The 18,969-nt window shown below is 46.4% G+C and overlaps 1 protein-coding gene across 1 annotated transcript in view; it reads left to right on the top strand.

The window, feature by feature from the left end:
- cacna1ia (calcium voltage-gated channel subunit alpha1 Ia) overlaps positions 1–8,612 on the top strand; it is a 195,013-nt gene extending 186,401 nt beyond the window's left edge. The window contains exon 35 of the mRNA XM_060849187.1: positions 7,935–8,612. Coding sequence (XP_060705170.1) covers positions 7,935–8,612 — 678 coding nt within the window. The remainder of the gene's footprint in view (positions 1–7,934) is intronic.
- The last annotated feature ends 10,357 nt before the right edge of the window (positions 8,613–18,969 follow it).

The following is an 18,969-nucleotide window of genomic DNA, read 5'->3' as shown; positions in this document are numbered from 1 at the left end:
GAAGACAAGCATGCTAATTGCCTTTTTGACCACCCTGTCTACCTGTGACACAAACTTCAGACAATTATGTACCTGAACCCCTGGCTCACTCTGTTCTACAACACTACCCAGGGCCCTACTGTTAAATGTATAAGTCCTGTTCCCTGTTTGTTGTACCTTGCATTTATCCAAAGTCACCAAAACATAAGTAATTGAGAGCTGCGAATGGGGTTGGTTAGCACAGGGGTGATTGGGCATAGGGCAATGACCCAGATGAACAAACATGTGGCACTGTTGGAATTCTGGAAAAATCTAATACAAGAATTCATACTAAAGGGAATGTTTAGTCACAATTAATTCCCAGAATGTTCAATATTGTCTTTAAACTGTTTGCCTACGTAGAACAGTCGATCTTCCATAATTACACCAGCACCACTCCCCACCTCTTCCTCCGCTACATTGATGACTGCATTGGCGCCACCTCGTGTTCCCGCGAGGAGGTTGAGCAATTCATCACCTTCACCAACACGTTCCACCCTGCCCTTAAATTTACCTGGGCCAGGTCTGACACCTCCCTCCCCTTCCTGAACCTCTCCATCTCCATTAATGACGACCGACTTGACACTGACATTTTTTACAAACCCACCGACTCCCACAGCTACCTGGATTATACCTCTTCCCACCCTACCTCCTGCAAAAATGCCATCCCATATTCCCAATTCCTCTACCTCCACTGTATCTGCTCCCAGGAGGACCAGTTCCACCACAGAACACACCAGATGGCCTCTTTCTTTAGAGACCGCAATTTCCCTTCCCACATGGTTGAAGATGCCCTCCAACACATCTCGTCCACATCCTGCACCTCCGTCCTCAGACCCCACCCCTCCAACCGTAGCAAGGACAGAATGCCTCTGGTGCTCACCTTCCACCCTACAAACCTTCGCATAAACCAAATCATCCACCGACATTTCCACCACCTCCAAACAGACCCCATCACCAGGGGATACATTTCCCTCCCCCCCCCCCCCCCTTTCCACCTTCTGCAAAGACCGTTCCCTCCGTGACTACCTGGTCAGGTCCACGCCCCCCAACAACCCACCCTCCCATCCTGGCACTTTCCCCTGCCACTGCAGGAATTGCAAAGCCTGTGCCCACACCTCTTCCCTCACCTCCATCCAAGGCCCCAAAGGAGCCTTCCACATCCATCAAAGTTTTACCTGCACATCCACCAATATCATTTATTGTATCCATTGCTCCCGATGCGGTCTCCTCTACATTGGGGAGACTGGGCGCCTCCTAGCAGAGCGCTTTAGGGAACATCTCTGGGACACCCTCACCAATCAACCACACCACCCCGTGGCCCAACATTTCAACTCCCCCTCCCACTCTGCCGAGGACATGGAGGTCCTGGGCCTCCTTCACTGCCGCTTCCTCACCACCCGACGCCTGGAGGAAGAACACCTCATCTTCCGCTTTGGAACACTTCAACCCCAGGGCATCAATATGGACTTCAACAGCTTCCTCATTTTCCCTTCCCCCACCTCACCCTAGTTCCAAACTTCCAGCTCAGCACTGTCCCCATGACTTGTCCTACCTGCCTATCTTCTTTTCCACCTATCCACTCCACCCTCCTCCCTGAATTATCACCTTCATCCCCTCCCCCACTCACCTATTGTACTCTATGCTACTTTCTCCCCACCCCCACCCTCCTCTAGCTTATCTCTCCACGCTTCAGGCTCACTGCCTTTATTCCTGATGAAGAACTTTTGCCTGAAACATCGATTTTCCTGCTCCTCGGATGCTGCCTGAACTGCTGTGCTTTTCCAGCACCACTCTGATCCAGAATCTGGTTTCCAGCATCTGCAATCATTGTTTGTACCTGGTCAAGAACAGTAATGTTTTAAATCTGTTTTAGAATTCAAAAACCCATTTTTTTGCTAAACGCACAAGGTTCACAGTTTGAATCAAAAGAATTTTATTAGATAACCAAATCAGAGAACATGAAACTACTGACTGCACCCCACCTTAAATAATCACTTACCTTAAAGATGTTAAAAGTACGCCAAACACTTAACTATTCTATATTCTAAACTTCTTAACTCAAATTTCTTTCTTTTGATTCACACTCCCAGTAACTCAAGTCAAATCGAGATCAGAAATTGGTAGATTGATGATTGGGTTTGAGTACATTTGTATAAAAGCTGAGATTTGTTTGGACCTTCCACTGACACCCAATAAGATTGGCCTTGACTATGATGAAGAGTCATCTGGACTCGGAACGTTAACTCGCTGTCTCTCCTCGGACACTGCTTGACCCGTTGTGATCTCCAGCGTTTGTTGTTTTCGGTACAGATTACAGCAGGGATTTCATCTTCCAAGACTGAGCTATCATTTCTGCACTGGTCATCCCACATACAACACCAGTATCATAGGGCTCTTCATTTCAGCCACCATGCATCAGAACTTCCTTAAAGTCTGGAGTCTTGCATCGAAATTTCCCTCTTTCTCTCTTCTGAGCTTGTCTACCTCACTGTTGGCAATTCTTCAGTTAATAAGAGTTGTAAACTCTTTTAGTCAGCGCACACAATTCCAAATGAACTACTTGAAAGACATGTTTGCTTCAGTAAGTTCATTCTAAACTAAAATAAAACCCTTCTTGAGACTAGACGCACACCCACAATCCAGCTGCAGCCCTGTCGTTATTATCTCGTTGACCGTTGCAACTCGTTCACCTGATTGAGCCGGAAGCCAAGTGCTTCATCAGAAATTATCTCCCTGAGAAAGTCGTTTATTAAAACGACCATCATTCCAATATCAAGTGTAATTTATTTCCCCAAAAGCCCAAGGATCTGCTGAAATACAATAAAGAGTACCCTTTAACCACACATCTGACCTAAAAGCTGAAGGTCCTTTTGAAACCAGACCTAAAGAGACCCAAACAGACCTGGAAACTCTGAGGAAGGGTCACTGGACCTGAAACGTTAACTCTGATTTCTCTCGATGTGGAAGTGCCGGTTTTGGACTCGGGTGGACAAGTTCAGAAGCCACACAACACCAGGTTATAGTCCAACAGGTTTATTTGGAAGGACAAGCTTTTGGAGCCCTGCTCCTTCGTCAGGCGAAGTCACCCTGAAAGCTTGAGATTCCAGATAGACCTGTCAGATTCTAACCTGGTGTCGTGTGGCTTCTGACCCGATTCCTCCCCACAGATGCTGCCAGACTTGCAATTGCTGGTTTTATTTGAGACCTGTAGACTCACTGAGTTCGGTCCATTGGAAAAAAAATGTTCACTTTTAGGTCCATTTGGATCAACCAAACTATTTTTTCCAAAAGTCCCAAATGGCCCTAAGTGGTTGATTGCAGCAACAAACAGAGACAAAGAATAATGGCAGAGTTAAAGAAATAAAAACCTTTACAGATATGGTAATGTTTTTGAGGGGCATAATGTGAACCCATTCCCAAACAGACCAGGCTACAACGGGTACAAGAGTTATTAGAATGGAATCCCTTACAGTGTGGAAACAGGCCATTCAGCCCAACAAGTCCACACTGACTCTCTGAGCAGCATCCCACCCAGACTCACCCCCTGACCCTATCCCTATAACCCTGCAATTCCCATGGCTAACCCACCTAGCCTGCACATCCCTGGACACTCTGGATAATTTAGGGAGCAGTGAAATCGACGTTTCGGGCAAAAGCCCTTCATCAGGAATACAGGCAGTGAGCCTGAAGTGTGGAGAGATAAGCTAGAGGAGGGGTGGGGGTGGGGAGAAAGTAGCATAGAATACAATAGGTGAATGGGAAAGGGGATGAAGGTGACAAGTCAGGGAGGGGAGGGTGGAGTGGATAGGTGGAAAAGGAGCTTGGCAGGTTGGACAAGTCCGGAGAAGTCATGGGGACAGTGCTGAGCTGGAAGTTTGGAACTAGGGTGAGGTGGGGGAAGGGGAAATGAGGAAGCTGTTGAAGTCCACATTGATGCCCTGGGGTTGAAGTGTTCCGAGGCGGAAAATGAGGCGTTCTTCCTCCAGGCATCTGGTGGTGAGGGAGTGGCGGTGAAGGAGGCCCAGGACCTCCATGTCCTCGGCAGTGTGGGAGGGGGAGTTGAAATGTTGGGCCACAGGGCGGTGGGGTTGATTGGTGCGGGTGTCCCGGAGATGTTCCCTAAAGCACTCTGCTAGGAGGCGCCCAGTCCCCCCAATGTAGAGGAGACCGCATCGGGAGCAATGGATACAATAAATGATATTAGTGGATGTGCAGGTGAAACTTTGATGGTTGTGGAAGGCTCCTTTAGGGCCTTGGATAGAGGTGAGGGAGGAGGCGTGGACACAGGTTTTACAGTTCCTGCGGTGGCAGGGGAAAGTGCCAGGATGGGAGGGTGGATCGTAGTGGGGCGTGGACCTGACCAGGTAGTCACGGAGGGAATGGTCTTTGGGGAAGGCAGAAAGGAGTGGGGAGGGAAATATATCCCTGGTGGTGGGGTCTTTTTGGAGGTGGCGGAAATGTCGGCAGATGATTTGGTTTATGCAAAGGTTCATAGGGTGGAAGGTGAGCACCGGGGGCGTTCTGTCCTTGTTACCCCACCTTGGAGGGTGGGGTCTGAGGTCGGAGGTGCGGGATGTGGACGAGATGTGTTGGAGGGCATCTTTAACCATGTGTGAAGGGAAATTGCGGTCTCTAAAGAAGGAGGCCATCTGGTGTGTTCTGTGGTGGTGAGGTCCACGCCCCCCCCCCCCCCACAACCCACCCTCCTATCCTGGCACCATCCCCTGCCTCCGTTCCTCAGTTTCCTCAAACCACTATAAATGCTGGAGGAAACATGACAGAAGCGCTTCACAGGAGGCTCCCAAGCACTGAGGATGTCACCTGGACAGGGGACGAAACGTCTGCAACACAGATTCCCAGCTCGGCGAACAGAACCACAACAATGAGCACCCGAGCTACAAATCTTCTCCCAAACTTTGATCATTTCCCCTTCCCCCACCTCACCCTAGTTCCAAACTTCCAGCTCAGCACTGTCCCCATGACTCGTCCAAACTCATCCTACCTGCCTAGCTCCTTTTCCACCTATCCATTCCACCCTCTCCTCCCTGACCTATCACCTTCATCCCCTCCCCACTCATCTATTGTACTCTATGCTACTTTCTCCCCACCCCCACCCTCCTCTAGCTTATCTCTCCACGCTTCCAGCTCACTGCCTTTATTCCTGATGAAGGGCTTTTGCCCGAAACGTCGATTTCGCTGCTCCTTGGATGCTGCCTGAACTGCTGTGCTCTTCTAGCACCACTGATCCAGAATCTGGTTTCCAGCATCTGCAGTCATTGTTTTTACCAGTATGGGTAATTTCACCTGGCCAATCCACCGAAACTATATATCTTTGGAGTTAAATGACTATTTTGATTTTGGTTGAAAGGTGATTCATAAAAAAGGGTCAGGTCAGTCTTAGAGTCTTAGAGTCATAGAGTCATAGAGTCATAGAGTCATAGATTCATAGAGTCATAGAGTCATAGAGTCATAGAGCCATAGAGTCATAGAGCCATAGAGCCATAGAGCCATAGAGTCATAGAGTCATAGAGCCATAGAGCCATAGAGTCATAGAGCCATAGAGTCATAGAGTCATAGAGTCATAGAGCCATAGAGTCATAGAGTCATAGAGCCATAGAGCCATAGATTCATACAGTCATAGAGTCATAGAGTCATAGATTCATACAGTCATAGAGTCATAGAGTCAAAGAGTCATAGAGCCATAGAGCCATAGATTCATACAGTCATAGAGTCATAGAGCCATAGAGTCATAGATTCATAGAGTCATAGAGCCATAGAGCCATAGATTCATACAGTCATAGAGTCATAGAGTCATAGAGCCATAGAGTCATAGATTCATACAGTCATAGAGTCATAGAGTCATAGAGCCATAGAGCCATAGAGCCATAGAGTCATAGAGTCATAGAGTCATAGAGTCATAGAGCCATAGAGCCATAGAGTCATAGATTCATACAGTCATAGAGTCATAGAGCCATAGAGTCATAGAGCCATAGTGCCATAGAGTCATAGAGTCATAGAGCCATAGAGTCATAGAGCCATAGAGCCATAGAGTCATAGAGTCATAGAGTCATAGAGTCAAAGAGTCATAGAGCCATAGAGTCATAGAGCCATAGAGTCATAGAGCCGTAGAGTCATAGATTCATACAGTCATAGAGCCATAGAGTCATAGAGCCATAGAGCCATAGAGTCATAGAGTCATAGAGTCATAGAGCCATAGAGTCATAGAGTCATAGAGCCATAGAGTCATAGAGCCATAGAGCCATAGAGTCATAGAGTCATAGAGTCATAGAGCCATAGAGCCATAGAGCCATAGAGTCATAGAGTCATAGAGTCATAGAGCCATAGATTCATAGAGTCATAGAGCCATAGATTCATAGAGTCATAGAGTCATAGATTCATAGATTCATAGAGTCATAGAGTCATAGATTCATAGAGCCATAGAGCCATAGATTCATAGAGTCATAGAGCCATAGATTCATAGATTCATAGAGTCATAGAGTCATAGAGCCATAGATTCATAGAGTCATAGAGCCATAGAGTCATAGAGCCATAGATTCATAGAGTCATAGAGCCATAGATTCATAGATTCATAGAGTCATAGATTCATAGAGTCATAGAGTCATAGAGCCATAGAGCCATAGATTCATAGAGTCATAGAGTCATAGAGTCATAGATTCATAGATTCATAGAGTCATAGATTCATAGATTCATAGAGTCATAGAGTCATAGAGTCATAGAGCCATAGAGTCTTAGAGTCTTAGAGTCTTAGAGTCATAGAGTCATAGAGTCATAGAGCCATAGAGCCATAGATTCATAGAGTCATAGATTCATAGAGCCATAGATTCATAGAGTCATAGAGCCATAGATTCATAGAGTCATAGAGTCTTAGAGTCATAGAGTCATAGAGTCCTAGAGGTGTACAGCAAGGAAACAGACCCTTCAGTCCAACCCATCCAAGCCGACCAGATATCCCAACCCCATCTAGTCCCACCTGCCAGCACCCGGCCCATATCCCTCCAAACCCTTCCTATTCATATACCCATCCAAATGCCTCTTAAATGTTGCAATTGTACCAGCCTCCACCACATCCTCTGGCAGCTCATTCCATACACGTACCACCCTCTGAGTGAAAAAGTTGCCCCTTAGGTCTCTTTTATATCTTTCCCCTCTCACCCTAAACCTATGCCTTCTCGTTCTGGACTCCCTGACCCCAGGGAAAAGACTTTGTCTATTTATCCTATCCATGCCCCTTATAATTTTGTAAACCTCTATAAGGTCACCCCTCAGCCTCTGACGCTCCAGGGAAAACACCCCCAGCCTGTTCATCCTCTCCCTATAGCTCAGATCCTCCAACTCCATGTAAATCCTTTCTAAACCCTTTCAAGTTTCACAACATATTTCCGATAGGAAGGAGACCAGAATTGCACGCAATATTCCAACAGTGGCCTAACCAATGTCCTGTACAGCTACAACATGATCTCCCAACTCCTGTACTCAATACTCTGACCAATAAAGGAAAGCATACCAAACGCCTTCTTCATTATCCTTGTATCCAAAAACCAACAATATCCTTAACTAGCAAACAGTCGGTCCTGGGGTTCTTGGATAAAGGATTCCCACCTGTAATTATTAAAATAATATCTAAGAATTTCCACAAAGGACATATTCACTTTATGAAATTCTTGGCTTTCAACAGAGAGAGATAATTCAATATTTGTATAATGGCATCATTGGGAAGTCAGTAATCATCTTGTGTGCCTGACTGTGTCTCTGTCTGCACACACTGCTCATATTTGATCACGCCAAGAGAAACAGGACCCCCCAAAGACTTCCCTTTCATGAAGAGCAAGATGAGAGCAGTTTGTCATCGCGGAGTGTACTGGGACCCTAACAGTTGGTTTATTTCTCCTCAGGTTGCCATCAGTGATACCTCCCTGAGCGACGGTTCAGTGGACAGCCTTCAGACGACACTAGAGAACAGCCTGAGATTGGCGGTGTCACCTCAGTGCACTCTGGCTCTCCCCATGGTCTGTACCGCTCTGTCAGCCCAAAGAAACACTCCCTCCTTCACCCCGCCTCTCCGGGTAAACGCCTTCCAACGTCGGACGAGCCGAGGGCTCCAGATGATGAGGGGACGCCAAAGGAGTCAAAGCAGCGGGGGCAGCACCAGCCCGGGATGCACATATCAGGACTCCATGGACCCCTCGGATGAGGAAGGGATCAGCCACTCCCTGAGGGCCAACAGCGAGCAGTCTGAGACACTGAGCAGCCTCTCTCTATCCTCCCTCTTCTCTCCATCGCGATCACCACCCACTCCAATCAAAAAATGTAACAGCACAGGCACTTTGGACACTGTCTCAAAAGACAGGGACACCAAACAATTTTATACCGTTGACCAACAAGGGTTCCTAACAGCACCCTCTTGGGTGGCTGACTTCTGCAGGAATAACCATCCTGCTTCTGGCCTGGGAGGCCAAGGAGCTGACCAGGGGACAGACACTGAGGACATTAAAATAGCACATGTGCGACCATCCTCCCAGATCCAAACTGGGCCTGAGTACAACGCCACAATGCAAAGGAAGAAAAGATGACTTTGCAGAGTCTTTTTTTTAGTTAATAATAAAAAAAGAGAAAGACATACTGGCTGAAACACTTAGTTTACCTCATCATGTGAGAGTTATGCAGTCCAGCTATCTCGTGGCGTATGTGTGTACCGGATGAAAGGTCACAATTAATTCAACTCTTGGTGTGTGGAGTCACTCTCGAAACCTAGGCGGCAGAAATGTTATCTCTTTTTTTGTTTCGTTCTCCTCCTAACTTCCAAAATCAACGAAGAATGTAATATTAGTTGATAATAACAGCCACTAAGATCTGAACGAGGGTGGGTAAAATTGATTTCAGAGAAGGTTCTGGAATCCCCTCAGTGCATTAAATTGAGGGTGGGAGGAATAACTCCAGTTAGGCTCATCAGTGTCATGGTGACAGAGTAGGCCCTAACTCCAGAATGGCAGCAAGCTACATAAATGATGATGTACATTTACAGGTTGCTATGAGGAAAGAGATGGGGGAGTTAAGATTTCAGAATAAGCAAAGATGGATCACACTGAAACCATTTGGGATTCAATAACGGAAGTCTATTTATAAAAAACCATTCGAGCTTGTTGGAAAGAGTTCTGTTGTTGGAAATTTTGGAGAGATTGCTTCAAAGAAGTGTTCATACAAATATTATTTTTTTAAACATTTGTTTATTCCCATTTTATTTAAATGCATGCTTTGAATATTTGGTTTGTGCCAAATCAGACTTATTCTTCTAGATGTACCAAATGTAATATTTATACAGAAATAATATATTAAAATATGTCTAGCCTGTAATTTTTGTAAACTTTTGCGACAGTTCCAAGCGAATCTTCAGCCCACGTTTCACGCTGAGGCCACATTGTCAAAAGGGGGTGGGTGTGTCTCACTGACAATCTAACAATGTGAGTCATTCCTTCTTCTCTGGGTTCAAACAGATGTCAATGTCTAGATGGAATGAGTTTGACCCTTTTGTAGCCCGATGAGCCCAGTTCCATTGAGGACTGAGATGAGGAAATATTTCTTCACTAGAGGTTGAGGGATTCCCTACCGCAGGACACTGTGAAAGCCAGGCCACTGAATGTATTCAAGACAGAAATGGATACATTTCAAGTCTAGATGACTCCAACAGAACATCAGCTCTGATGAAGTCACCTAGACTCTAACTGTTAGCTTGCTGTCTCTCCATGAAGGGATTATGCCCGAAACGTCGAATCTCCTGCTCCTTGGATGCTGCCTGACCTGCTGCGCTTTTCCAGCAACACATTTTCAGCTCTCCATGGATGCCACTTGACCCCTTGTGATTTCCAGCATTTTTTGTTTTCAGTACGTATTCCAGCATCTGCAGTAAGTCGCTCTGACACTGCGGGAAAAAAAACTTCCTTCTTTTCCACTCCTGGGTTGGATTTAACAGCTCGCAATTGCACAGCACTTTTTATACCTTAAAACCAGCCCAAGGTGCTTCATCGAATTGCAGTTCAGAACAAATTTAACACAGGGCTACATAACCACATCATAATCATAAGCATATGTCAGGATGGATGGTCAAAACTTTGCTCTTAGAACTAGGTTTTAAGGATCATTTTAACAGTGAAGAGAAAGGTTCAGGGGGGAAAATTCCAGAACTTTCTGGAACACAAAATTATCAGAGTGTAGGTTTCTCAAGGAGTTGTAGGGATGGAGGTGGTTTCAGAGCTGGGAGTGAGCTGGGAATGAGACCATGGACAGACTTGAGTGGAACAATGAGAATTTCAGATATATTTCAGTCAATGTTTTATGATGCCCCTCTGGAGCAGGTGAGACTTGAACTCAGGTCTCCTGGCTCAGAGGTTGGGACGTGTGACGTGTTTCCTGGAATTCCCTGTTTTATTGGGGTGTGTGCATGAGTATTAGACACTGGAATAAGTGAAAAAGCACTTTCAGAAATATCCATGAGGCACAACCAGGAATGACCAGCCAGTCTGGGAACACCCAGGATCAAATCCCACCACAGGGTCCACTGACCATACAGCCTCAGGGAGTGGACAGTAAGAAAGCTGGGATTCAATACTCTGAATCATACCTGGTGTTGAACCAGAGGAATTCGTACGCAGGAACTGTTTGGAGTTTTATCTATCGTTCTACATCCAAAGGAAAATGATCAATGATTCGCAAACTGGCTCAAAGTGAAGCTAGGTTGGAATAATTTCATCTTTATTCCTCCTATTCAGAAAGGCCATCACACACAGATACATGACTTTTAGAACTTTCCTGATGAACCTCTTTAGAGATATTATTGCAGACCTGTGGAACAGGTGGAATGTGAACCCAGACTTCTTAGCTCAGAGGTAGGGACAATGCCACTGCACCACAAGCTCAATTTTAAAACAATTTCACCTTTTTTTCCTAATCAGCCAGTTCAGAGACATTATCCCAAATCTTCTTGGGACTTGAACCCGGAACAAGAGTGTGGTGCTGGAAAAGCACAGCGGGTCAGGCAGCATCCGAGGAGCAGAAGAATCAATGTTTTGGGCATAACCCCTTCATCAGGAATCAGCCATTCCTGATCAAGGACTTATGCCCTAACCGTTGATTCTCCTGCTCCTCGGATGCTGCCTGACCTGCTGTGGCTTTTCCAGCACCACTCTCTCGACTCTGGTCTCCAGCATCCGCATTCCTCACTTTCTCCTAGTTGAACCCAAAACCTCTAGCTCCGAGACAGGGACACTCCCACAAAGTCCGCTTTGGATCAATTTCATGACAGAAATGTTGCCACAATACGCTCGTTCATCAACACCAATTCATTTCCTTAATTAACTTGCTTACATTTGAAAATCTCATATTTGTACTAGAATATTGTATGGGTCTCAAAATGTTCATTGCTACCGAATTTGCCTGTTTGCAAAACTATGTAATTAGCACAACTCCCCTGATCTTGTTTTATCGTGTGATGATTGTTTTCTTTCAGTATTTATTCATTTTTGTTTGAGAGTCACACTTTGACCAGCTCGCAACCAACTTTCAGGCCGTATGTCCCAGATCATAACAGCTAAATGTGTAAAAACATTTTCCCCAGTCCTTTTGTCAAATGTATTAATGCCTATCTACATGACAATAGTACAATGTTCAGCATCATTCATGATTCCTCAGATACTGAAGGAGTCTGTGCCCAAATATTTCAAGATCTGGACAATATCCAGGCTTGGGCTGACAAATGGTCTGTGACATTTGCATGCACAAATGTCAGGCAATGACTAATTCCAACAAGAGAGACTCTAACCATCGTTCTATGACAATCAATGGTATCACCATCACTAAACCTCACCCCCCGCACCGCCAACTAACAACATCCTAGGGGTTACCATTGACCAGAAACTGAACTGGACCTGCCATATAAATACAATGGCTATAAGAGCAGGTCAGAGGCTGGGAATCCTGCAGCAGGCAATTCACCTCCTGACTCCCAAAGCCTGTCCACCATCCACAATGTTTAAGATCAGGGGTGTGAAGGAATACCCTCCACTTGCCAGGATTGAAGCAGCTCCAAAAAGCTCAAGAAACTTAACACCATCCAGGGCAAAGCAGCCCCCTCTTGATTGGCACCACATCCACAAACACCCACTTCCTCCACAATTGACACTCAGTAGCAGCAGTCTGTACTATCTACAAGATGCACTGCAGAAATTCACCAAAGATCCTCAGACAGCACCTTCCAAACCCATGACCACTTCCATCTAGAAGGACAAGGGCAGCAGATACATGGGAACACCACCCCCTGTAAGTTCCCCTCCAAACCAGTCACCATTCTGACTTGGAAATATATCACCATTCCTTCACTGTTACTGGGTCAAACTCCTGGAATTCCCTCCCTTAGGGCATTATGAGTCAACCCACAGCACATGGACTGCAACGGTTCAAGAAGGCAGCTCACCCTCACCTTCTCAAGGAGTAACTAGGGACAGGTAATAAACACTGGGCCCAGCCAGAGACACTCACATCCCATGAATGAATTTTTAAAAATGTTATAACTTCATAAATACAAGCAAAGGAGGCTATGTATATAGACAAGGGTAATTCCATGGTAATCCAGATCCAGACCAGATAGAACTAAAACAGTGGTGGGAATTCTGACATTCCTATTTATAAATCCACTACCCTGCCCTAGTGAGCAATAGGAAGTGATGCTGTTCCCATTAAGGTCGCTCATGCAACATAACCCAATAAAAGTCAGATATCTGCTCAGATATCTTGATGCTTATGTACAAGGTCTAGTACCACTTAGATCCAGATGTAGACTGGATTCTGATTATTTCAAATCAAATATCTGCTTAGCCATGGTAAGACACAGCTTCAGGGTTAGTGGAACTTGAACCCTGGCCCAATGCATCCTTTGTAAACTTCTGCTAGCTACCATGGGTGGGATTTGAAACCACTCCCTGGGTTAACCTGGGCATTGGGATTCACAGCCCAGCAATATGCCCCAGTCAGCCCTTGTAGGCTGGGTCCTGAGCTTACTGATGTTACTATACACGGTGGTTCAATGGTTAGCACTACTGCCTCACAGTGCCAGGGACCTGGGTTCGATTCCAGCCTCAGGCAATTGTCTGTGTGGAGTTTGCACATTATCCCTGTGTCTGCGTTTGTTCCCTACGGGTGCTCCAGTTTTCTCCCACAATCCAAAGATGTGCAGGTTAGGATGGATTGGCCATGCGAAATTGCCCGTAGTGTTCAGGGATGTGTAGGTTAGGTGCATTAGTCAGGGGTAAAAAGGGTGTGTGTGTAGAGTAATAGGGGAGGGAATTGGGCCTGGGTGGGATACTCTTCAGAGGGTCGGTCTGGACTTGTTGGGCCGAAGGGCCTGTTTCCACACTGTGGGGATTCTGTGCTATGTACATTGTATACACTGACTTCAGGAATGCCATCAGAAAATGAGGAACACCATAACACAGAGCGAATGACTGAGAGCAAGGGGACTATTGGATTGACACACACACTGATGTTATGTAAGTGCCTTAAAGACTGGATCTGGAATCCATGCCATAACTGAAGTACTTCCATCTTGGTCAGTTCTGGCATGTTAAGTAGGATGGGGCATGTAAAACGAGGTTATGGGAGAAGGGGGGTGTGTGTTGTAAGAAAGGTGAACCATAGTCATTGTTAAACACCATCCAAAGGCCTTGCTGGTTGGTGTCATTTAAGGACAGGAAGTCCGACATGTTTGTCATTAACCCCAAGGCTGAATAGCTAGCTGAGCCTCGTGTGATTGGTATTCCAGGGGGTGGACTGGCCAGAGCAGATTATAAACCTTCCTGGAATGTGAGGATCATCGTCTGAGGGCAGACTGAGTCAAACCGACCTTGACTCTCTCGCTTTTGAAGACTTTCTTTATTCATTCACAGGATGAGGGCATCACTGGTTAGGCCAGCATAAATTACTCATCCCTCAGAGTCAACCGCATCGCTGTGGAGACACATGGAGGCCAGACCAGGTAAGGATGGCAATTTCCTTCTCTAAAGGACACTAATGAGCCAAGTGGCTTTTTCCTGACAATTGATTCACGATCATTATTATTGAATTCAAATTTCACCAGCTGCCGTGATGGAATTTGAACCAGGGTTCCCAGGGTGTTACCTGGGTCTCTGCATTAATAGTCCAGTGAAAGTACCACTAAGTGACCACCTCCCCAAGGGAGATGATTCTTACAGGGTTCAAAGGGGATAGATGCAGCAAGGATATTTTAGGTCTATTGGACTAGAACTAGGGAAAAAGTGAGGACTGCAGATGCTGGAGATCAGAGCTGAAAATGTGTTGCTGGAAAAGTGCAGCAGGTCAGGCAGCATCCAAGGAGTAGGAGAGTCGACGTTTCGGGCATGAGCCCTTCTTCAGGATTCCAGCAGCACATCTAGAACTAGGGAACCCAGTCTCAGATTGAGAGGTAGACCATTTATGACTGAGCTGAGGAGGAATTTCTTCCTATTTTCTGTATTCCCAACTACATGAAACACATAAGGTGCACAGAGGGATTGAGGTGCTTGATACTGAGAGACTGGTTCCTTCTGGCTGGAGAGTTCATATCATGGGGTCAGGCTCAGAGTAAGGGGCTGGCCATTCAGGACTGAGATGAGGAGGGGTTTCACCAGCTCGGGGTGAGGGTGAATGTTTTGGAAATCCCTAGCTAGGGGGCTGTGACGGGCTCCATCACTGGGTCAGTTCAAGGCTGAAAATCAGAGATATTTGGACATCAAGAAGGTCGAGTAATTATGGGAATTGTGGTGAAAGTGAAGATGAGGCCAAAGATAAATGAATGATGGAGCAGCGTGGAGGGGCTGAATGGCCTCAAGGTCTTGGGTTTGCATCTTCTCTGGAGGAATCCAGCAGTAACGTTATCCAAGCAGATTGTACATGAACAAATCCTTCCTATTTCACCTGGGATCGACTGGGGATTCATTCCTGAAGAAGGGTTCATGCCCGAAACATCGATTCTCCTGCTCTTTAGATGCTGCCTGACCTGCTGCGCTTTTCCAGCAACACATTTTCAGCTCGACTGGGGATCTTCAGAGTTTTTTAAGTTTTGATCATAGCATTTTGATATTAGTATTTTACTTCCCTTGGTATGCAGTGAAAGTTGGTTTAGCAAATGTGGGATTGCACTGTGTAGAATCACAGGCTCTCCCCTCCTGTTTCCCTGTAACTCTGTTCATGTGTTCCTGGTGAGTGCAATGCCCCAGGGTTAGGAGCAACCATTTCTGGCCCTGAGCTCTGACTCAGTCTGAGTGAGAAGGTCATCAGTTCAAATCCACGCCTCAGAAATGTTGGCACCACACCCTTGGGCTGACACTCCAGAGACGCGCTGATGAGGTGCTGCACTGTCAGGAGTGCTCCTTCCAACATGTCAGACATGACCGTGCTTACAGACCTGACCTGATGTAAAACATTCCAGGGCACTGACCTGAAAAAGGATAGAGGAGAACTCCCCAGACATCATGACCGATACTGCCCTGTCAAACAGTGACAGATCGGACATGAAGGCTCTTGAGGTGCAGTGTCCCTATCTTTGGGCCAGGGGGTCAGGGTCCATGTCTTACAGCATTGCCTTCCAAGCCTGTTGCTTTGAACAAAAGCCTGAGCTCCCATTACTTCAAGCCAATCACGTTCAGAAAATGCAGACCAGAAACCATGTCCAAGAGTGATATTCAAAACAGGCACTTCTGACATCGTGTTGGTGTCCCTGCCTCTGAACCAGGAGGCCCAGGTTCAAGCCCCAGAGGAGTGAGTCGCAGCATCTTGGAACAGGTTGCTTAGAAAACATTGGATTAGCCAGAGACGCATTCTCTCGTTGGCTGTTGATGGGACTTTGATGGATCCTGCCTGAAGCATCGACTCTCCTGCTCCTCAGACACTGCTGACCTGCTGTGCTTTTTCCAATGCCATACTTTATCGACTCTGACTTCTCCAGCATCTGCTGCCCTCACTAGCTCCTTTTGTATGGGATCTTGCTCTGCACAAATCAGCTGCCATGTCAAGTACATTACGACAGTGACTGTAGGTCAAAATAACGTAGGCCTGTAAAAGAACAGTTTGGGGGGCTTTGATTTTTGTTTTTTAATTCACTCACAGAACGTGGGCATCGCTGGCTGGGCCCAGCATTTATTGCCCGTCCCTATTTGCCCCTTCAGAAGGTGGGGCTGAGTCACCTTCTTGAACCACTACAGGGCAAGTGGTATATGATATCATCAAATGGACACCAGGAATGCTCACTCTTCATTGGTGTATTCTACAGTGCAGTTTAACATGGTTTCTGAGGTATTTGCTTCCTGTAGCTTGTGGAATTGTCTGTATCATTGACACCCCGATGGTCACACACACACACACACACACACACACACACAACCTTCAGCACAAAACACTGAGGCTGCTCCACACTCAGTCCATGTCTATTTTCCTCATGGTTCCGGCCAAAGATTGAGCCAAGGACAGAATCAGAAACGTTCCCATCTCTGAAACTGATCAACATCATTGAAGAGAGTGCTGCTGGAAAACCGCAGCAGGTCAGGCAGCATCCGGGGAGCAGGAGAATCACCGTTTCGGGCAAAAGCCCTTCATCTGATCAACATGCTGAACCAGGCCATTAATCTCCCGACCTGGGGTCTTACAAAGATATCTTCGAATTGTGGGAAAGAATTCAGAACAAAATTCCGTGCGCTCACCCTGATGGGTAAGACTCCTTGGCAGGAGAAAATATGCAGGAAATCAGCTCGTAGGTAGCTTTAGAAACTTAAGATTATGAGGCTCTTTAGACAAGATTTTTGTTTAAAATTCATTCTCAGGATGTGGACATCACAGGCTAGGCCAGTATTTATTACAATCAACGAGGTAAAAACAATGACTGCAAATGCTGGAAACCAGATTCTGGATTAATGGTGCTGGAAGCAGTTCAGGCAGCATCCAAAGTGCAGTGAAATCAACGTTTCGTACAAAAGCCCTTCATCAGGAACCAGTATTTATTACCCATCCCCAATTGCCCAGTTAAGAGTCAACCCCATTGCTGTGGGTCTGGAGTCACATGGAGGCCAGACCAGGTAAGGATGGCAGTTTCCTTTCCTAAAGGGCATAAGTGACCCAGACGGGCTCTTTTCCACCAATCACCAATGGATTAATGGTCACGTGAGACTCTTATTTCCCAGATTTTTAGTGAATTCACATTCCACCACCTGCCATGGCAGGATTCAAGCCCACATCCCCAGAACATTACCTGGGTCTTTGGATTATTAGGAGAGAGTGAGAACTGCAGATACTGGAGAGTCAGAGTCAAAAAGGTTGGAGCTGGAAAAGCGCAGCAGGTCAGGCAGCGTCCGAGGGGCAGGAGAATCGACGTTTCAGACATAAGCCTTTCATCAGGAATGGAGGTGGGGGGGAAGGGGAATGAGTGATAAATAGCAGGGTGCTGCTGGGGGAAAGGCGATAGATGGATGCAGGTAGGGTGGTGATTATGGTAGGAGAGAAAGTGAGGTCTGCAGATGCTGGAGATCAGAGCTGAAAAACAGGATTCCTAAAGAAGGGCTTATGCCCGAAACGTCGATTCTCCTGCTCCTTGGATGCTGCCTGACCTGCTGCGCTTTTCCAGCAACACATTTTCAGTGGTGATTATGATAGGTCTGGATTAATAGCTCAGCCATAATATCACTGGGCCATCGCCTCCATAAGATTTATAAGGTTACAGAAGTTGATTTAGCTGGATAAATGGGGAAATATTTCCTCTGCAGCAAACCCAGGCAGTGTTGGAGGTCTGGCAGCATCTGCGGTGAAAGAAACAGGGTTGAGGTTTCAAGTCCTGGGTGAATCTTCTGAACGTCAGAACAATTCAGGAAGGATCAATTCTGAAGCAGTCATACCAGGCTCAAAACATTAACTCTACTTCTCTCTCTCTACAGATGCTGCCAGACCTGCTGAGTTTCTCCCAGACTCTCTGCGTTGGTTTCAGATTTCCAGCCTCTGCAGTATTTTGCCTTTACTCGGGTTTGGTAGGGGATGGTCCAGAGTCTAGCAGCAGAACCTTAAATGTAGGGCCAGGGGTGATGACTGGAAACATTCTCTCAAATTGAGGGCAGTTGGGGGAGGGGGGGAGGGGGTGGATGTCAGGGAAACTGCAACTCCCTCCCCACCCCACAACGAAGGTGTAGAGGCTGGAGGGGGGTGGGGGGAAATGCCAGTTTGGGAATGGATGGATTTGTTTGAAGACATTGCGATATGAAGGTGAGTGGATCAGCTCTGGTCCAACTAAACCAACTTTTTTATCATTAATCCATGGGATGTGGGTGTTTCTGGCTGGCCCCAGCATTTATTGCCCCGTCCCTAGTTGCCCCTTGAGAAGGTGGGGTTGAGCTGCCTTCTCGAACTGTTGCAGTACGTGTATTGTGGGTTGACCCACAATGCCCTTAGATTGAAGGGACAGAATGGTCTTGGGATGAACTGAAGGGAATTTATATTCGGCAGGAAATGGTGTTGGATAGATGGTTAGGTCTGAAGGCTGATAAGGCCCCGGGACGTGATGGTCTGAATCCCAGGGTACTGAAGGAGGTGGCTCCAGAAATCGTGGATGCATTGGTAATCATTTTCCGATGTTCTATCGATTCAGGATCAGTTCCTGCGGATTGGAGGGTGGCTAATGTTGTCCCACTTTTCAAGAAGGGAGGGGAGAGAAAACAGGGAATTATAGACCGGTTAGCCTGATGTCAGTGGTGGGAAAGATGCTGGAGTCAATTATAAAAGGTGAAATTACAGCTCATTTGGATAGCAGTAACAGGATAGGTCAGAGTCAGCATGGATTTACGAAGGGGAAATTGTGCTTGATGTCTTCTGGAATTTTTTGATGTTGTAACTCTGAAGATGGATGAG

The sequence above is a fragment of the Hemiscyllium ocellatum genome, chromosome 33 (assembly GCF_020745735.1).
Source record: "Hemiscyllium ocellatum isolate sHemOce1 chromosome 33, sHemOce1.pat.X.cur, whole genome shotgun sequence".
Taxonomy (NCBI): Eukaryota; Metazoa; Chordata; class Chondrichthyes; order Orectolobiformes; family Hemiscylliidae; genus Hemiscyllium; species Hemiscyllium ocellatum.
Note: the sequence above shows the minus strand (reverse complement) of the source record. Positions and strands in the feature narration are given on the sequence as shown.